We start from the raw sequence: 20,241 nt of genomic DNA, 5'->3' as shown, positions 1-20,241 counted from the left end.
AAAGTTAAGTATAAAAGTAATTCTCCTAAATTAAGCAAATGTTATAGAATTGCCTGAAGACTGACACAGTGCAAATTCAGTCCCTGCCAGAGTGCATGCTGGGTAGGTATACTCTTGAATTCGTCTCCGTCCGTTTAACTCGTGCTCATCACAGCCTAAATGACTGCATGAAGTGTTCGACTCTGCAGCCCAACTGTTTATAATTGCATGGAAAGGCTGTCTGCTGTGCATCAAACGTGTGCCAAAATCAATAACCGAAGCATGTAACTTAGTTAGGTGGCTGTTGCTGTTGAACTTTGGAGTGCTCATAAAGATCTCCCAGGATTAAAGCGGCACATTTAGGAACAGCCCTATGAATCTCTTAAACGCTGCTCAGTTTGAAAATTAGCCTGTCCTTTTAAGCTTTAGAGGACACCGCAGTCGGTCGGTCCTCTCCTGGGACGTGTTGGCTAATCCTCCGTTTTTCTGTCAAAACGATAATTATAGCCCCTCCCCTCGCCGTCTTCTCCTTTTCTGCTACCTTGTTAAAATGCTTACCTGGCAAGAACCCTGTTCTATTACCGTCTCCTCACAAGCTCAAAGGTGTGCATACATCTTGTGCTCCAGGCATAGTTAATGTCGGGCGGCAGAAGAGGTGGTATTTGGCCAGTGCGGGGGGATATTAATCAAGCTTTCACCTCAGCTGTGGCGGTCCAGGATGGCTGGCTGCATTTTCCTCCTAACTGCAAGGATCTCGCTGTTTCCTAGCAGCACTCTAATGCCCTCTGTCACAGTGTAGCCTGTGGGGAATCCACACGGTGGAAGCGCATCCTTTCAGCCATCAGTGGAATTTAATGAGTTTATACCTTGACTGCAGCGTCGGTATACTCATGAGCCGAACAGCAGCTGATTGATATAAAGAAAACGAGCTTTAAGGGAACTGTTGTCATTTTTGAAGAGATCTGATTGTTTTATTTTGAAAATCCTCAGTCGCCTGTGGTCACGGGGAAGCTCCCCTGTTTGCTTAGCAGGATTGTGGTCTTTTCTAACTGTTTGATCAGCAGCTGCTCTTCCGGAGACATCACCACCCCGTAACACAGTGAAAGTGAAGAGCTTATGTACATGTCGTGTCCTGAGTGTCTCATCCTGAAGACGCAGCTTCAACAAATGCAGCGGTTCTTCATCTTTATCTGGATTGTTTTCGTTCCATTTTCTGCCCGAGCTGTTCCCTGATCCCAGCAGTTAGCGTACACGTCTCTGCTTTAGCAGTAGATTTAGTGCAGCTGGTGTTATTGTGTGCTCAAAAAGACATTGGCAAAGAAAAGGTGACAAATGGAAAAAAAGGTCATAAAAACTGCGGAAGCCCCATGCACAACAGTGTTTGGCATGCAGCATAGCTTGTAAACATTTTTATTGTTTCATTTCCACAACAGTAGAAGCCAAGTCAAACTGAGGCATAACCCCTTCTAGATTTTTTGTTTGTTCCTCTTTGTCCCTCCAGTAACATTTTTAAAAGTTTGGTCTGGGGTAGGCCTGCATAATAAATCGCAAATTTATTATCTCAATATCAAGCTGTGCAATATGCATATAGCAAAAGACGGTGAAAATTGCGATTAATGGTTACCTTAAATGTGCTAAAACAATCTTATGGCAGCTTGAAGTATTTAGCGAATCAAATAAATCCCTTTATGCATTTGACCAATCGGATGGACCCCTTTTTATGTCAGATGTTCGCCTCCTATGTAGACTAGGGTAATTTGGAGTATAATTTAAGGTATGTTGACTCTTATTTAAAAGCAAAATAGAAATGATGTTATCGGTTGTTTTATTTGTTCAGGTATCGCAAGTTGTATCGTCATCGCAACATTGATCCCTGTTATCGCAAATCACGAGTTTTCCCCATAGCCCTAGTTTGGGGTTTGGTGAAAATCTTGTATAGTGTCATAAGTTCCTGATATAATAGCACACTAGACTATTTACAGCTGGTGGTAAATGCGTTTTTGTCCTTAATGTTTTCTTGAAAAAATCAAAGATGCCTAAAAATGTCATTCCTAAACATGATTTCTACACCTTAACAAATGATCATTGAAATGTTTGAAACATTTATTGTGAAATATTTAATTTGTAATTTCACTTTGGTAGAAATTAAACACTTCATGGATGTTTTCTTGCAAAAGGAAACTTTTATTAGTAGTTTTTACTTAAAGACCCACTCTGAAAATTGTGTTTTTAGTAAAATGAAGCTCTAAATTAAATTTTTGAGTTTATAATTTAAGTATTTGGAGAAAAGATACTATTAGAAAAAATAGCAAAAACATTTTATGGCACAAAAGAGAAAACACATCCCCAAAGGTTAAACTGATTTAACTGAATAAAATGTTGAGTAACTGCCGCAGAAACCCAAAACGCATCACATGTTAAGAAGACGAGGCTGCTACAAAGGCTGCCGATGCAATATATCGCTATAAAGCATTCAGCAGTTGCATCAAATACAAAGCAGACAGATGCATGTTAGAAAGTAACTACTCCTTCCTCTGAGTCAACTTCATCTCCTCCATCATTTCTGGATTCTTCATCATCCGACCTTAAGGAAGGCGGTGACTCAAACTGTGTGGAAGAGTTACACATTTGGTGGCGTCTTCAGATTATTACGTGGCTCCAGCTGGTTAGGGAACAGAAACCACAAGAAAAGAAAATGTTTAATAGCTTTTGTTCAATGCAAGCTGTTAATAAGAAAAACATTGTCCAGTATTTACAGAGATTATTTTACATTTTATGTTTGGCCTAAACTGATTGGAAACAAAAGAATGGAATATAGTTGTTTTGAATAGTCAATGTGGACATTTTTAATGCCCTTTTCTTGTCAGTCTACCTGAAGATAATCATGTGTGAGAAACTGTATAAAAACAGATTATGGAATAAAAGTGAAGGGACACACATTATATTTGAATTTTGAATCCACAAAAAGTGGTTCGTCCTCAGAGGTTATTTTAATTTTCCACGGCCGACTCAATTTCAATCAGTTTATAAAGAAACAAAGACGGGAGTCATGCATTTTTGCATCATGTTTCTGGAGCCCTGTGTGCTTTTGCTTGTTGCTACCTGATTGATGGATCAGGCACAGGTTGTGTGGGGACATGTGAGCAGAGGACTTGCAAACATCGCAGGCATCTGTCGTATTGACACATCGGCTGTGAGAATCTGTCAGGCAGCTGTCGATTGACCTTGCTGTTCGTACATGGTGGGACCAGAAAAAAAATCAGTCATGGTTTCTTCTCAGTCCTTTCTAACACACATTTAGCCTGCTTTATATCTGCTCTCATGTAAGTATGTGTGGTTTTATATAAAGTGAAACGTCATTTAAAAAAGATATGGTTCTTGTAAACCTTTATATCAAAGAGCAAAGTTCATACATTTTAACTAGCTGTAAATGGAGGACACTTAAAAAGAAATTGTCAAATCCTTCTGACAGTATTCTGATTTGACTCTAAAAGGAGCAAAAACTGCCGCCCTGATCCGCGTTTCGGGTCTTCGCATACGTTCTTGCTGCTGTCTGAAACCCAAAACGTTTCGGGTGCTGCTGTCTGAAATGCCCCGTTTGCCAAAAGGAAATGTTGGCATGAGGCGTTTGTGCAAACCACAGCTATGTATGATCTCAACCCGTCTGAGGAAAAGAATCTGAAGACGAAGAGTCCTCCCTCTGCGCAGTCATTGTTTGCTCTCCAGCTTGTTGAAGTGGCAAACACTCCTGTGTGTCTGGAGTTTTCAGGGTCTGTCTGAAACTGTGAAGTACCTGTTCTGCCATTCCCAGATGCTAAAATACTGGGACCAATACAGACGTTTGGTTTGTGGAGATGGAAGATGGTAATTACCTTGGAGATTAGGCTCTAAGTACAAGTAGTTTTTGTAGTGTTCCAGTTTAAAGTCCCACTCAAATCATCTTTTGGTATATTGTAAAAGCTTTTCCAGTAGGCTTTTATTTATGATTATGCTGTTTGTAGCCCCAAAAAAATGGTGTCATTTTCTTGGACACAGCTTCTTCAGACTGGCAGTAGTTCATTAGAAATTCTGACCTGTGGGTGGGACCGTTTGAGCGGAGTAACCCTACCTCCGCTTTCCGCCACCCATCTGTTTAGACTTTCTCCAGCTAGCTTACAGCCCTTCACAACCCCAACCTAACATTACCAGAGCAACAAAATGGCGAGCAATATTGGAGCTATCCAGCCGTACAGTTTTGAGCCAGATGTCAGCTCAGACGAGGAAAACAAACAAGTTAATAGATCTATTTGTCTGCAGGTGGATGCATCAGAATGGAGCGAAGCAGGGATTGTGTGCTGATTGTTGCTTCTATGTCTCACCTACAATCTTTTTCAAACGACATTCTTTCGTCTGCTCCTGATTCACAGCGATTTTGAATAAAGAAATACTCAGAAATGCAATTTTAAGCAAAATTTTCTTTATATATGTCCTCCATAAGGAGAAAAATGCCACAAGATCATGTTAAAAACACCAAAAACACAATTTTCGTTGGGGTGGATCTTTGAGAACCCTTGTAAGTTTATCTCCTGTAAGAAGGAGAAAGTTTGGTTTGTGTTTGTTCCTGCCTGCTCTTCAGCTTGCCTTTTCACAGTATTGGATCAGAAATATAGGATTAAATGTCAAGGATGAGATGGTTATCCATGCATGATGTGCATGCTTCTTTTTTATGGTCTGATTTTTTTTTATAACGTCTCTACAGATTCAAGCTAGATGATGTTTGTTTTTTGCAGGGTTCCTTGTCTTGAACTAATAATTTACTTGATTGTTATTGTTTTTTTTTAACTTGTTTTAATAAAAAGGCCAGGTATTATTCACCTTTATATATACAAAAACATTGTGCACCGAACTGTGTTAATTGTGCTTAAAACAAACAAAATTTTCAGTTTACGAGGTGATCAGATCTCAAAATGTCGCAGAACAGGGATTCCAGCAAAACTCAACAATTTTCACCAGAGAAATGTCCTCTTTGTGCTAATTGTGCAAATTCTAGAGGCGATATCCGGAGTCCTTGTTAGATAACAACCTTCTAGTGCAGTTTAATAATATCTTTACATAAATATGTCTGTCACAAACATATCAGATCAGCTGGTCTGGAGTCCTAATTGATCAGCTCGATCAGGTCTGGTCAGCAGCTGATCAATGAGTTTGTTTGCATAAAGGAAAGTGAACCTTTGGTTGTTCCATAAAGACTTACAGAAACTCGCCTATTTTTAAATGATTATAATCAATGCTTGTGCCCCTTGTGCCCGGCCAACACTCACTGATAGCCACACACATCCATGCGACCTTCGGTTTGTGTGACTGCAGAAATGAGCAGAGGTGTAGGGGCACAGATTTGAACCAACCTTTGAACCAAAAAAAAAACAAAAACCACGCCACCATCTAATGGTTCTCCTCTGTGTTCAAACTCGACCCCACAGTGCTGGTTGTGCTGCTAACAATGATGTGACATTGATCCGAAAGGAGCAGTCCAAATCAATCTGTGCATGTTGGGCATATAAGACATGCCAGCTTTACTGAAAGCTTAATTTGTTTTGCTCTGGAGTGTCTGTGATCAGAGAATCAAGTAATAGTAGGCTTGGAAGTACCATTTTCTTTTAACCCCCCCCGGCTTATTCCCTTCCCCCATCTTCTGGCACGTGGAGAGGCTGAATTATAGACAGCAAGCTCACAGTCTACTCATTCAAGCCTCCTCTTTACATCCACACTGTTAATTATTCTGCATGCACTTTCTTGTCCTTCTATTTCCATCTAAAACAGATGGTAACTGACTAATCCCAGCACTTGAGACTGAAAAAAAAAATTAAAATAAATGTCAGCGCCAAGAAAAACTTGTATTTGTTTTAAATTGAGTATGTTATCTGCTGTAAAGATATTTAGAAGTATTTTAAGGAGGTTAAAAAAAGTCCCCTAACTTCTGTTGAACTGGGACCCATTGAGGAGTATTCATAGCCTTTGCTGCTGGAGAAAAAGTTACAAATTCATGGGTATTGTATTGTATTTAAATACAAATGTTAGGCTATAATCGATGAACAAATAGTATATAGAAAATAAGAAATCTCCAAGAGTGGGGTTAGCTTTAAAAAGCAATACTTTCTCTTTTAGACCCCCCCCCCCACACTTTATTTATCAAATGGCAAAAGTATGTTTAGCTGTCATAAAGCCTGCCTTTTTTCTATTGTGTGTCGAACATTTTATATCTATGTACATCGAAAAACCTTTCAAGACCTCACTGTTGCATAAATATGAAGATGTACAAAGTTTATATCTTTTACATATCTTTGTACCCTCAAATAACTTATTTTAGGTGCTCATAGTTTTTTCTTTTTTAGCTGGCTGCAGCTGAAATAATAACACAACCCTCTAATCACTGCTAGGTGGGTGTTGGTGTTGCTTCAGACTGAATGGACTTTCAACTACAAAATCAATTATTAACAACCTGCAACCAGGCTCAGACATGAAGTCCGTTCTTTATCGTGCCGATTATTCTCAGATCACAACTTTTGCAATCAGTCAACTTATGTGGGACTCTGCCCTTCTTATATCAAATATTTTTAGCAGTCAAGCAGGATGTGATCAGAAGGAAGGTGACTCTAAAAGCCTCATGAGGGAATGCAGGTGGTCACTCTGAAGGGTATATCTCAAAGACCCCCTCAAAGTCTGGAGAACAATGTGGCCGATGTTTAAAGCCATACACTTAGAAAATAAAAAACAAAAAAAAACATCCAAACTGTAGATAAAAATGAGCTTCAGTCTTGTGTGTCGGAAAGCAGCAGCGTTGATCTGTGAGGTACATTCTTGTCCCAGCATATCCTTGGAGGTGGGGGGACATTTTTGAGAACTCACTGATTGACTGCTAACTGAAAAAACACACAAGTGATCCATTTTTCTGCTTCCTGCAGTAACCAACCCGCTAGCCAACGAAACAATTTAATACTTTTTTGAAAATTTAGGAACAATATATCTCTATCAACGCCTGCATGCACATTATTTAAATTATGTTTTGCATTTGCAATAGCTGTAATGGGTGGCTAATTCTGAATCAAAAAAGGCATTTGATGTCTTCAGCCACCTTTTTTTTGTCTCAGTTTCAATCTGTTCGGATAAAGACCTCCACACACCAGTGCGGTTAGTTCTAAATGCAGCCTTAGGCCTGATTAAAACACAGAGAACAAGTTCCTAAGTAAAAATATTTAAAAGCTAAATTGCAGGGTTGAGTATTATTATTATTTTTTTTGATATGGAGCATGTGGAATGTTATGGCAGCCAGTGGAAAAACAAGAAGGTGCTAGTTTTCATTTTTGCTGTCCTTTTTTCCTTTAGAGGGAAAGTAGAAAATCTCATTAAAAAGGCTGTAAACAATTCAAAACTTTCTAATGTGTTTTAAACTGTCTTTCCAATGTGGACATCTAACTGCTTTTCAGCCAGTGTGGAGATGGTCAGGTGTACCAGGAAAATGACTCATCTTCCCTGATCTAATAACATTTGCTATTGCCAAGATGTTAGCTCAGTGTTCATCCAAAAAGGCCATGATAAAACACTGAATAGTTAGGAATATGAAAGATCATAAAATACTTTTTTCTCAGTGTTTATTTGATTCAATTAAAGACACTTTGAGTAGAATGACAGTACCACTATTTAACCGCAGCTTCAGCTCTGTTTTTGGAAAAGTCCCGTCCCTTTAACTAGGCTTCAACTTTAGGCTAAAAACGCCATAATCATCATTGAGATAACACCTTTTAAAATAGCTCGAAAGATCATCAGAGTGGGTCTTTATAAAGTGGTTCTGTTAAGCGAAAACATGACTAGAGAAGTGGACTGTTGTGTTGTGGCTTGTTTTTGTGAAAGCGGGTTATCTGGACGTGGTCATGTGGCGCTGTGCGTCAGCGTGTTTTTGTCTCGGCATGTACCTGTCTACAGAGAGACAGCTCACTGTCTAATGGAATCCTGGTGTTGGATGCAGCCAAAGAGGACACGGGAGAGGGAAAGTGCAGCCTTGAGCAAACTGCCACTTTTCAACCTCTGCTCCCAACTGCTGGCTACTTCCTCCTTGGAATATTTTACATTCCTCTGCAAACATCTCTCTTTTTTTTGTTTTTGCGCACTTCTTCTTCTTCTGTGCTTCCTAGTACTTCTGCCTGTGACAAGTCATTTATAACAACAAAGCGCTGCAGTGTTTATAGGTTCTTCTGTTTCAGTGGGGAATAAATCTGTGAAAGAACTGACTCAGTCAAAGATTCTTTCACTTTTTCAGAGGGTTTTGTCATCCATTAAAGAAGAAGTTGTAGTTCTTCTGCCCATAAAGCATTTTTAAGGATAAATACAGCTCTGGGGTTTGGACAAAGCCGTTCATTGTTAAACTTGTAGCCCACCCAAGTAGTTAGATGTAGGTTACCAGGTTTGCCATCACCAAGTTTAAACCATGTCAAGTGGCCCTTTTCTTTTGTCTCTTCTGCGCCATCCCTCGCCAAGCCCTGATGGAGTTCTGTCTTGATGAGAGAAAAGGAGCAACCAAGGACACCCGGCAGCAGATGATGGCTCTCGATATATTCTGGCCCCCCGTCCAGGACTGTCCCCTTGTGTAAGGCTGCGAGTAAAATTCACTTTGCCAGTGGTTAGCTCTGCCCATTACTCATTGAGCTGTGTTGCAGTGATAGTGAGAGTTATGGCAGCGATGCAGCTGCAGCGCATCCCAGAACAATGGGTTTCTTTTTGGAAGTTCTCAAGCATTGTGTGGCATTTGTGTTCTATTTGTCTTATTCAAGAAATATTTTTTTCTTTTGACCCGATACTTATCCCACCTGATATCACACAGATCAAAGCTCTCAGGGTGGCTGGTTGCTGCAGAAAAGCTGTGTTTCTAACAGATTATTACTTGGACAGTCGGTGTTGAAATGGCTTTGTCCCAACTTGCTCCTCTAGTCGCTGCTGATCCTCTGCTTTTCACTGAATTTGTGGAATTCCAGGATGTATATTTATTGCAGGGGATTTTTGTTGTGTTTATGTGTCTACATGGTTGCTTATTTTCGTCCTATGGTGTTGGTTTCTCAAGTTGCTCAATAAAATGGGCTCATGGTTTCTCTGTTAGACAGAAAAGGATATTCATTAAACAAGTGAAAAAGAGCCAGACATGAGGAAAACCTGGAGATATTGAGATGCGTCACAGCTTCCTGTGTGACTAGTATTCATATGTAGAGGTACAATCCTATAAACCCTTCAATTCTCCCAACATGACAGTATATACTGCTATGTAAAAGTCATTAAACTGTCTAATGACATCACAAAGTCTGTTGTCTGCCAAATATTATGTGTGGATCAGTGGGGTGGATTAAGGAAAAGCGAGTGACTTGTTAAAGAATTTAGTTTACAGATGAAATACTTCCTCTTTTGTCTTGGCAACATCCTACTTTCTTATCGTTCTGTTCTATTTCTTGGTGAAATCTGGTTTTGGCTTAGCTCTCACCTCCCCTTGCATTTAATCCATCTGGTTTTTCTGGCAGGCGTCATGCGTGGCCATCGCGAGTTCCCCGTGCCAGGCAATTTTCAAAGACTTCAGTGTGTTGGAATGGGGCCCCGGTTTTTGACCAAGCCAGCACAGAGGGACCTTTGTGCCTCCTGTCCAGCGTCCCAGTCAGCGCTCCGAGCAGGAAAGATTAGGAACCAAGGAGAGCCAGTGGACTAAATGGTGGGGTGCCTGTTGGAAGCCAATGGTGTCAGGCAAACAGCCTCTTATCCCATTCAAGCACGCAGTAATTACAAGCTTGTAGGGCAATCCTTCCACTCTTTTGTTGGAGCTGGGGTAACACTTGCCCAGTGTGCTGGGAAACTTCCCTGCTTTTCAGTTTGAAGACTATTTCAACTCCAACATGTTTCCCTTATCTCAGAGACAACAAGTCTTCCACAACAGCCTTGGAAAAGGCCTCTGAACTTCTAGCACCAAAGCTTTCTCCAGCTGGAGACTCCTTTTCTTTATTAGAATATCTCCCTCACAGAACGAGTCAGGATGTCTATCATTCTCCTCCTTATTGTGATTCATCTGAATTTCTGACCGACTGTTCTCTGTTATAAATGCCATGTTTCTAGTATGCGCAGTGTTTCATAAGACCTTGGACAGCCCACAAGTCATGACACTCTTATTAGTCACGTCAAATCCCTTCATTTGTGGCTTTTCTGAGGAGTGCCTTTATATTGCAGGAGCTGGAGTTTACATCAAGAGGTCAGAGTAACATTTGAAAGAATTCATAAACGTAATCAGATGAGAGCTGTCTGTACATGTCCTACCTGTGGAGGGGGGGGGGAAACAGTTGCCCTGGCAAAGAAAGTCTGATAAGATGAGCTGGAACAAGACTGGAATGAGTTGAAAATCTCATCTCGTCTAAAAACACAAAATACTCTGCCATTGTCGAGTATTTACCCTAATCTGAAAATCCTATGTTTCTCTGTGGGTTCATCAATGGGCAGATTAGATGGCTATTTCTTTTTAATGTGCGTTTGTGTGTGTGAGCACTTAAATGTGCAGCATGAGAGAAAATAGCTCTGGGACAAGAAACACTTTTTAATTTTCATTCCTTGATCATTTTCAATTCTTGATAAGCTGCGTTCCAGCAAGACATTAATGGATTTTTTTTAATTAATCAAGAGACGGCTAATCTGCTGTCATGCCCCAAAGAATAGAATCCTATTCATGTGGATGTGGTGGAAAATGGAAATTTCTCCTTGTGTGACAAAAGGAAGATATTGGAGATATTTTATCTCTGCATTAAAATTAGAAGAGGTAGTGGAATAGTTTTAGAGACGCACAAGGGATTTTAAACACATTCTTTCACCTGAAACACTTTTCTTTAAGCTTATATATGTTTTAAAATAAGTTACATCAACATGGCATCTGAGACTAGAAATAGAATAAAAGAGAATTAATATAAATTTAGAAAGCAGATTTCAATACGGCAAATGTTTTTGATAAGGAGATAGTCATGTCCGTTAACATCTGCTTGTTGCAACCAAAATGCAGCGATTTCACCCACAGTTCACACTTACTAAACAGTTCGCAGTTTAAAAGATTAACATCCAACTTAGTTTTTGCCATGTAAGGTTGCTGGGCTATAATTGTTATTAATATACAATGGATATTTTTTATCAGAAAAGTTGTATTTTTTTATTTCGACCTTCACGACATACTTTCGGACTATAAGTCAATCTGGGGTATAAGGTGCAGCAGCCAAAAAATGCAAAGTATGTAAAAAAAGGAGGAGTTGCACTTTTGGGAAAAAATGTATTTAACAAAACCTGGAACAAGAACGGAAATTTCATTTTGGCAAGTCATATTATCATATCATATATTCACTACTTTAACACACTAATGCTTATTTGGCTTCATATTAGCGCAACATATGAACAATAATTCAGAAAGCATAAAGAAAATGCTAACATGTCAACTAAAGTCCTTAAATGCGTTGATTTTTCTTTTTTTATTCCCTTGTCGCATTGGAACAATTCTGCCAAGCCTGACGTAAGACTAAGCGGTGCGTCTTCTTCTGTTCTGCTGTCGGTTGCAAATACAGATAAACACACCTGCAGTGCCCTCTAGTGGCTTTTTTTTAAACTTACACACAAGTCTTATCTGAGTATAAGTCGCACCACCAGCCAAACTATGAAAAATGCGACTTATACAGAGAATCAGCTAAATGCATTTAAAAACATAGATGTGTTAATATCCATGTGTAGGATAAGTGTTAGATTCTACTGCATTAATTCTATTTCCTGTTTAGCACAGCTAACACCTTTTGCGTGAGTACTTGTACATTTTCTTGCTTTTGTAATTGACTGCATTTTTATTTGAATAGATTTTATTTTAATAGATTTACTTCATATACCATTAAAGATTCAGGTTAATTACCTTTTTCATAATAAGTTAATTATTAACTCTTCTTTTTGTAAAGAGGACTTCCTTTTCCACAAACGCTTTCCAATAAAAACATTTTTCCAGTGTTGGATTTTAGGGTCACCTACCTTGGAAACCACTTTTGTATTAATTCACATATACATTGCATCCATAAAGTAGACATTTATACAACACTTGTTTTTGCAGTGTGCTGCTGAAGGATTGTCCATATCCATGTACTTGTGGTTTAGAAATGCACAGTTGAAATCCAGGGTTCTGTGTCGGCTGACTGAAGCTCTTTTGCTTGAGGCATTGCTGAAGACGAAATCAGCTGCACTGCAGAACCTTGAGCTTTTTTTCCTGTACTTTCACTTGACTTGTAAATTGATGCTGATATATTAAAACAAACTATAAGCTGGATGGGGAACATTTGACCCATCTCCAGGATGACTGTTCCACTGTTGCAATGCAGCATGGCTCCTTTGAATTTTCCTTCAGTAGTGAAGCACTCCTTAAATTGTTTGACCATTTTGAAGCAGATCAAGGCGTTTTTTCTTTTCTGTGCAGCGTGTCTTTGACATAGTGTGAAGGTGGCCGTGCTGCAGACTCATCATGATCTGCACATAACTGGTGGCTAATGTGATCACAAGAAAGCAGGGCAGTGGATAGAGGTTTAATCCTCCACATGCTCCTTATTGCTAGTTTGGCACAGTTTCAGTCTTCAATTTTTCGATTCTCTTGAGCTTGAAAATGGTGCCTATGGAGGCACGGTTCAGCTGCACAAAGCAGTTTGAGCCATGTATTGAAAGGCAACACATTTAATGGAAGCCCAGAAACACCAAATGGTGCATTTCCCTAAATCACCACTTGAGGCTGGTGTAAGAAATGAGCAATTTCCAATTGACTTCCAGGTTATAAAATCTAAAAAAATAAATTCTTTCCTATTTTCGGAAAACTTTGGGTGGAACACAGTCCAGGCTTCATTTCATGCTTCAAAATTCCTATGGGTGGCATTAGACACTATTATTAAAATTATTCTCAGTAAGGAAATTCTTTAAGTAAAGGTTAGTATAAAGGTTCACTTCAAAGGCAACACACCTGCTAATGTCTGTAGATCTAAACGTAATTTTGTGAAACGTGAAGGTTTGGTGGTTTCTTAGATGGACAGTTTGAAGTATTGCCCTCTTCTTAAACATCACAGCTACACAACTTTCCTTGTTCTAGGTGTACACACTGTGCAGGTGCTTCACTTGCTTGAGCAATCATTATGACATGTTGACTGGCCGACCTTTTAAGGTGGACTGTCACTAAACCATAACAACAGCCAAAGAACCCTGCACTCCTAGGAGGTGTAAAGAGCCAGAAATAGCTTATTGCGCAGAGATTTTGAGACCTTTTTTTTAAAAAAAAAAAATGCTTTTCACATTTTCACTTTGAATGAGGAGCTATTAAAGGTTTTGAAGAATGTGGGAAAACACACTAAAGGACATTCAAAAATGGATTTAGACTTTTCATATATTTAAACTGGATCTATTTGTTTATTAATCCCACATATTCATGTTGTTGCTGTGATGGGTAAAAGTAATGATGTTGTATTTTTTATACCATTAACATTATAAAATGTAGTAAATTTGTAACATTTTTATGTAAATTTATGTAAATTTATAACATTAAAAAATGTTTTCCTGTTATAAACGCTTAATGGAGTAAAGGTGGTTTCATGGACACACATGAAGTCTTCAAAGTGGCACAAATTAAAGCTGACATCATTTTCACACCGAGCTTAGATTTTAATGAGGTTTCACTGATTTCAAGAATGTGTCAACTCAGAGCACGTTTTGTATGTCACCACATAGGTGGGTTTGGTTAAAAACCAATTAAAATTGTGTTTTTAGGTGTTTTATCATATTATTGGATTTCTCTGACGAAGTACATAAAGAAAGTTGAGCTCAAAATTGCATTTGAATATTTATTTATTCAAATTATTGTGAACCAGGAGTGGATGAAAAAATGAGAAGGATTGTATTTGTTATGCAGAATATACAATGGGTGGGCCACAAGCTCATTTCTCCATCCACTTGGAGATAAAAAGATCCATACACGTCTTTGTTTTCCTCCAAACCATACGACCGGATGGCACCAATATTGCTCAACATTTTTGTTGCATGAGTAATGTTAAGTTGAAGGTGTGAGGGGCTGTGAGCTAGCGGGAGAACTTGTTAACAGAAAGCTCTCGGCAATGGGAAGGGGGGTGGAGTTGCTCCACAACTCATAGGTGAATTTATAATTAACTACTGCCGCTCTGCAGAATCCATGTCCTAGAAAATGACACGTTTTTCAATTTTGGTTAAAAACGGGCATAATCAAAAATAAAAGACTACTAGGCTTGGAAAATAGATCATAAAATGATCAGAGTGAGTCTAATGTAACAGATTCATTGAAAATAATTGGTGTTCTGCACTAACTGTTTTCACTTATTTTCAGGTTTCTGGCTTTGGAGTGAAAAGATGTCTTGGCCACATTTGTGCAGCAGTTGAGGTGAAACCATTCAAGCTTGCAGTGGTGGAGGAGCTTTTACACCCATTGTTGAGCCGGACACGTGAACTACTGATGAATTCAGGGAATGGCATTGCACCCCACAAGCAGGCATGTTTAAATGCTAAGTGCCTTTAGCCTTTGGCACTGGTGTCATGACCAGCCTGAAACTCCCACCCATGGATCACACCGTCGGGGGTTCCATCCCCGCCACCAATGAGTTTTACACTAGCCATCTCCGGATGGTAAACGGAGGGGCTGCCCTTACCCAAGTCGACAACATTCATCCACCTGTGACTACAGGAGTGCCTAAAATGGGTGTTCGGGCTCGAGTGGCTGACTGGCCCCCAAGAAAAGACATTCCGGGACCTATATGGCACCCATCCATAGAGGCTGATGTTTCTGCTGTGCCTAAAAGTCATGTCAAATTGGGACCTGCTTTGAGTCCTCAGGATTCATCCATGTTGCGAAACATCCACAACACCCTTAAGAGTCGAACGCAGGTCCAGCCGAACAATTACAGCAGTCCTGTCACCCGTTACTTGGCCCCAGGGGACCAGAGAAGTTCGGCGTCTAGAAACCCGCGACAGAGACGTGTCCGCCAGCGCAGCAACAGTGACATGGCTGTTGGTGAGATGGAAGCTGGTGCTGACAGTGGAGAAGAGTGGGGATCATCACCAGGGTCCAAATTTTCCCCTCTCCATCGTGAATATGGCAGCACATCTTCTATAAATCAACATGGGATTTCTGGGGAAAGCATTTTTGAAATGCTTAAGGGCTACGAAGGGGAAAAAGTTGACCATCGTAGCCCAGCTCCTGAGAAACTTGGGGATATTCCACATGTGGGGTCGAGAGAAGCAAATTTGAAAGCTCAGGAAGATGAAATTGATGGCCATCTTCTTAAGCCCAAGGACAGAGACAAGCCTCCAAAGAGACGTACCAAGTCTGAGACAGGAGGGGAGTCCATATTCCGAAAGCTTAGGAATGTGCACGGTGATTTGGACTCTACTCGGGGGGGTTCTGATGCTGAGGACGGCAGGACAGAGGACCCTGGCCCCCGTCTAAAGCGCTGGGTGTGTCAGAAAGGTTTTGCTCATTATGATGTTCAAAGCCTTCTCTTTGATCTGAATGAAATTATTCACCTCCGGCAAACTGCCGTTAAGATAAAAAACACCACCACCGGCGCGTCCGCTGCTGCCGTCGCCTCCGCTTCTTCAACTCTGTCATCAACCCACAGCCTGCCTTACAGCTCCCCCAGTGGAAGTCAAGAAGAACTCAGTTCTAGAGGCAGCCCAAGCCTAGACTCGGGAGATGAGCAAAGCAATGAAATGTTGCTAAGTTGCCCTTGCTTTCGCAACGAGATTGGTACTGATGTCAATGGCAGGGGCAGATTGGGACATCATTTGTTTCTTGGTGGCGGAACAAGCTCAGGGACCCCAGTCGGGGAAGTTAACTTGTATGAAACCTCTGTTTCACACTATAGCAATGCTGGAGTTTCAGTTCTTGAGGGAGCTAGGGAGGAAGACAACACACTCCTAAAAAAGGGGAAACAGTACATAGTGGAGCACATGGACCTGGGAGCCTACTATTACCGGAAGTTCTTCTACTCTCGGGGTGAGATATAAATAGATGGGATTTTCATCAATGCTTTTGGTTTTAATGTTTGAACCAAAAACATTAACAAGCTTTCTTCCCCCCCCCTTAGACCATTGGAACTACTTTGGGATTGACGAGGCGCTGGGTCCAGTTGCAGTGAGCCTCTGTAGAGAGAAGCTGGAGGACGATAAGGAGCACAGTCAGCAGTATAACTACCGCATCATCTTTAGAACCAGCGAGGTCAGTTTTTACTGCCGCCAGCCTTCTGTTTGAGACTCTCATCACTTTTCATTTAAAGTAATCTGCCAATCATAGTTAAACAAAATTCAGCATGTCGTTTTTATAGATTCACTAGTGATGGAGTCCGATGTACTGCCTGGCCAGCTGCCACTGCTAAATCTGGCCTGTCATGGTAATTATGTAGAAAATAAGCCACCAAAGTATGGCAGCATTTCATAAAAAAACACAGAAGGACTCTTTTCCAAAAAAACAACAACAATTTTGCAAGCTCTGATTATTTCTGTTCCAAAATGTTTTCAAAGCACACTTGACCCCAAGTCGAGGTACATGGGATTTAAACATGCAACACTTTTATTCCATAATAAAAAGGCCTTTTTTCTTGAATAGTTTATTTTTAAATATAATGTCATGCTAACACTGTTTTTAGAATTGTTTTTGGTCACATTTTTAAACAGAAGAAATGTCAAATATTAGGGCTTTTAAACCCACACGTTTGGATAGAGTGATCAGCTCCTGCATTGCATGTGTTGAAGTGTCCTTGGGCAAGACACTGATCCCCACATTGCTCCGGGTGGTCATAGATTGGCACCAGTGTTGGACAGCAGAGCTGCCATCAGTGTGTGAATGTGAATGGTACTATGACAGTGACAGCTGTATAAGTATACTCCATTTATATGTAGTTTTTTTTCAATATTAGACTTTAAATAACATATTGGATTTTTAAGCCAAAAAGCTTCTATATACATTAAAATGTATATTTTGGTTTGAGAATCTGTGCCGTTTTTGGTAAAAACAAATATCCCACCTCCCCACCTTTGCCTAAAGCTTTGAAGTCCGACTGTTTTTTTTAGAGAGATGTCAATCGCCTGCCCTACCTAGTTACCCCTGGTTGAGCTTAAGAAAAATACTTAGATAGAAATGAAAATATTAAGAAAAAGGTCTGAATAGCATATATTTAATATTTTCATTGGCAACTTCTAAAGTTGTGACTATTCATCTCATTGTAGTGGCACAAATATTACTTCAAACACGGTATACTTATTTGAGAGATCCCTGATGGTTTACCAAATCACAGTGAAAAGCCATGAAAGAAATGTAGAATTTATGAGCTGTTAATTCATTTGTGATCAAATTATTCCTGTTCCTGTTGAATTATTAGAGTGTTGAAGTCTTAGTCCTGTTTTCCTGTTACGTAACCTGCCTCAGAGCTACTTAGCTGTTGGCCTCCATGTTAGCAACGTGGGAAGGAACCTCAGGAAATGCCTTCATCCTCCAGCCTCTCAGGCCTGTGATCATGTCAGTGCCCCACATGGACAGTTGCATCTCTTAATTTCAGTGTACATTTCATGTGGGGCCAATTTGAAATGTTCAGCTAGAGGCCCATCAACTTGAGGTAACATGGATTTGGTTAAATAAAACTCTCACAGGTTCAACTTATTTAAGCACAGACACGGGGTTCCAATGAAAATGCAGGCTGAGCAAAACCATCAGCTCTTAGGAGAGACATTCTGTCTGTTCCAGCTGCTTATGATAGCTTGAGGTTAAAATCAGAATTCAATAGGAAGCACACTTTGTGCACTCAGAGATCTTGGACAGGCCCCTCCAATGTCTTCTTTCTCAGCTCCACTTTTACCCAAACCTTTGATTTGTAATAGTTTTGTGTCTGCATCTTTAGGAACTTCTGCAGTTTGTCCTGGCTAGATTCTTTTTGGCAGGCATGTTGTTATTATCAGTGTGTTTGATCTTCAAGAGAGGGTTCAAAGTACATTAAACATTCCTGAGGTGCATTCCAGCATTTGCTCTCTCCTCTCTGTAATCTCCTCTTTCTCTCCTCTCTCCCGTTATTCCAGATGACAACTCTCCGAGGTTCAATACTGGAAGATGCAGTGCCTTCCACCTCTAAGCACGGCACCTCCCGGGGGCTGCCCGTCAAGGAGGTGCTGGAGTATCTTCTCCCAGAGCTGGATTTGTCCTGCCTCCGACAGGCCCTCAACACACCCAAAGTCACTGAGCAGTTAATGAAGTTGGATGAACAAGGGGTAAGGAGGACAACAATTTTAGAAATCTGCTTTGCCCCGTGTGGTCTCTGATAGAATTACAACCTGTGTGTGGTTTCTGGCCTCCAGCTGAGCTTTCAGGTGAAGGTGGGCGTGATGTACTGTAGGGCCGGGCAGAGCACCGAGGAGGAGATGTACAACAACGAGACGGCAGGTTCTGCCTTTGAAGAGTTTCTGGAGCTCCTGGGGGAGAAGGTCCGCCTAAAGGGCTTCACCAAGTACAGAGCCCAGCTGGACACCAAAAGTAACTCCCAGACTCACCCACCAGTGCTCTCATAGATAATCCATCTAAAGACAGATGTCTTCAGCTCATTGGTCCAGATTTCCTCCCAGTTACTATTTAGGTTAGCTTTAGCCTAAGTTAATAACAGTGGAGCTTTATTTTCTTAGTATTTTTTGTACTTTTCCCTCATTATCAAAGCCAAACAAAAACCAAAGCAGTCTCCACTTGCACCATTTGTTATAACAGACTGACATTATCCACACTTCACTGTTGTGTTATTGTTTAGACTGTGGCGAAACAGCTTCCTGTCATGCACAGAAAACACTGATCATGCTCATGAGAGCAAGAATACGGCTCATTTCACAAGACGTTTCAAAACATTCCTGCTGTTTTCCTGCAGCGGATTCCACGGGCACCCACTCGCTCTATACGTCCCACAAAGACTATGAGATCATGTTTCACGTGTCGACCCTGCTGCCTTACACACCCAACAACAAACAACAGGTAGGATGGAGCGCCAAATGTGATACAAGTTTGAAGGAAGACAATCATTTTAAATGATAATGTCTTCAAATAAACATTTAAACTCTCAGACAGTTTCAACTTAAAACAGAACACTAAATGTCTGACTTTGCTTTCACTCCTAAGGCTCAGGCCTCTCTAAATAATCACTATTGTTGATTTTTTTTCTAGTTGTTGAGGAAACGCCACATTGGGAACGACATCGTGACCATTGTGTTCCAGGAGCCAGGTGCTCACCCCTTCACTCCAAGGAACATTCGCTCTCACTTTCAGCACGTCTTCATCATCGTACGGGTGCACAACCCCTGCTCTGACAAGACCTGCTACAGGTGAGTCCAACCACTGCACATCGTGACGCAATGAGCGACTAATTAAACATGGAAGGTCTCCGAATGGATAAGAGAGCATCAAAGAAAAGAAGTTCTGTTTTTTTTAGCATTAATAGAAAAAGTCAAAGCTAAAAATTTTGGTTTAGTGTTTTTTGTGCCACATTATCATGCAAACACCCTGTGTGCCAACCCTTTCAACAGTTGGTTTTAATGTAAAAGTAGCTTTAAAGTGATACATTGATCCCTGGTTAATCACGGGGGTTGTCTTTTAAAAATATTCCGCGGTAGGTGAAATCCGCACATTTGAGTTATGGATGTTTTCAGGCCCCTCACAACACACTTCATACACTTTTCTGGATCAGATATGACCATTCTTACACGTTTCTCACTTGTTTAACATCTCAAAGTTCAAACCTTTGTAGAAAAATAAGTCAAGTATTCTAGAATGAAAGCGAAGATCCTATCGTGATTGAAGATTTAATGTAGATTTGGCAAACTAAACACATTCGGGACTGGAGACATGGAGGAGATCGGTTGACAATGTCAACAACCAATCAGAACGCAGAACACAAAATCTGCAAAACAGCGAAAGGCGATATAGCGAGGGAAAACTGTTCAGCAAAATAGGTTCCAGAGTAAGCAGAAGAGGTAGTGAGCAGTTTATGTGTAATGTTGTAACAAACAATTTAGGTAACACCCAGAGCATGAGATGAACAGTCCCCAGAATGGATTCAAAAAAGTATCATTGGTTTATTGTTTTTAAATGAGTCAGATAATAGAGTTGCATTTTTATGGTAAGGGGGGTAGGCCACAATATTTTGGCGCAACTTAATGGCCTAC

At 40.4% G+C, this 20,241-nt stretch overlaps 1 protein-coding gene across 2 annotated transcripts in view; it reads left to right on the top strand.

The window, feature by feature from the left end:
- The window catches only part of LOC101170559 (signal-induced proliferation-associated 1-like protein 1), a 37,876-nt gene that overhangs the window by 5,869 nt on the left and 11,766 nt on the right, over positions 1-20,241 (top strand). For both annotated transcript variants that reach the window (XM_023951460.1, XM_023951459.1), the window contains exons 2-7: positions 14,384-16,048; positions 16,140-16,270; positions 18,121-18,309; positions 18,397-18,571; positions 18,951-19,054; positions 19,244-19,401. In XM_023951460.1, coding sequence (XP_023807228.1) covers positions 14,590-16,048; positions 16,140-16,270; positions 18,121-18,309; positions 18,397-18,571; positions 18,951-19,054; positions 19,244-19,401 — 2,216 coding nt within the window. In that variant the 5' untranslated portion in view covers positions 14,384-14,589. The remainder of the gene's footprint in view (positions 1-14,383; positions 16,049-16,139; positions 16,271-18,120; positions 18,310-18,396; positions 18,572-18,950; positions 19,055-19,243; positions 19,402-20,241) is intronic.

This window comes from Oryzias latipes, chromosome 22, assembly GCF_002234675.1.
Source record: "Oryzias latipes chromosome 22, ASM223467v1".
Classification (NCBI taxonomy): domain Eukaryota; kingdom Metazoa; phylum Chordata; class Actinopteri; order Beloniformes; family Adrianichthyidae; genus Oryzias; species Oryzias latipes.
The sequence above is the reverse complement of the archived record's forward strand: the minus strand, read 5'-3'. Positions and strand labels throughout refer to the sequence as shown.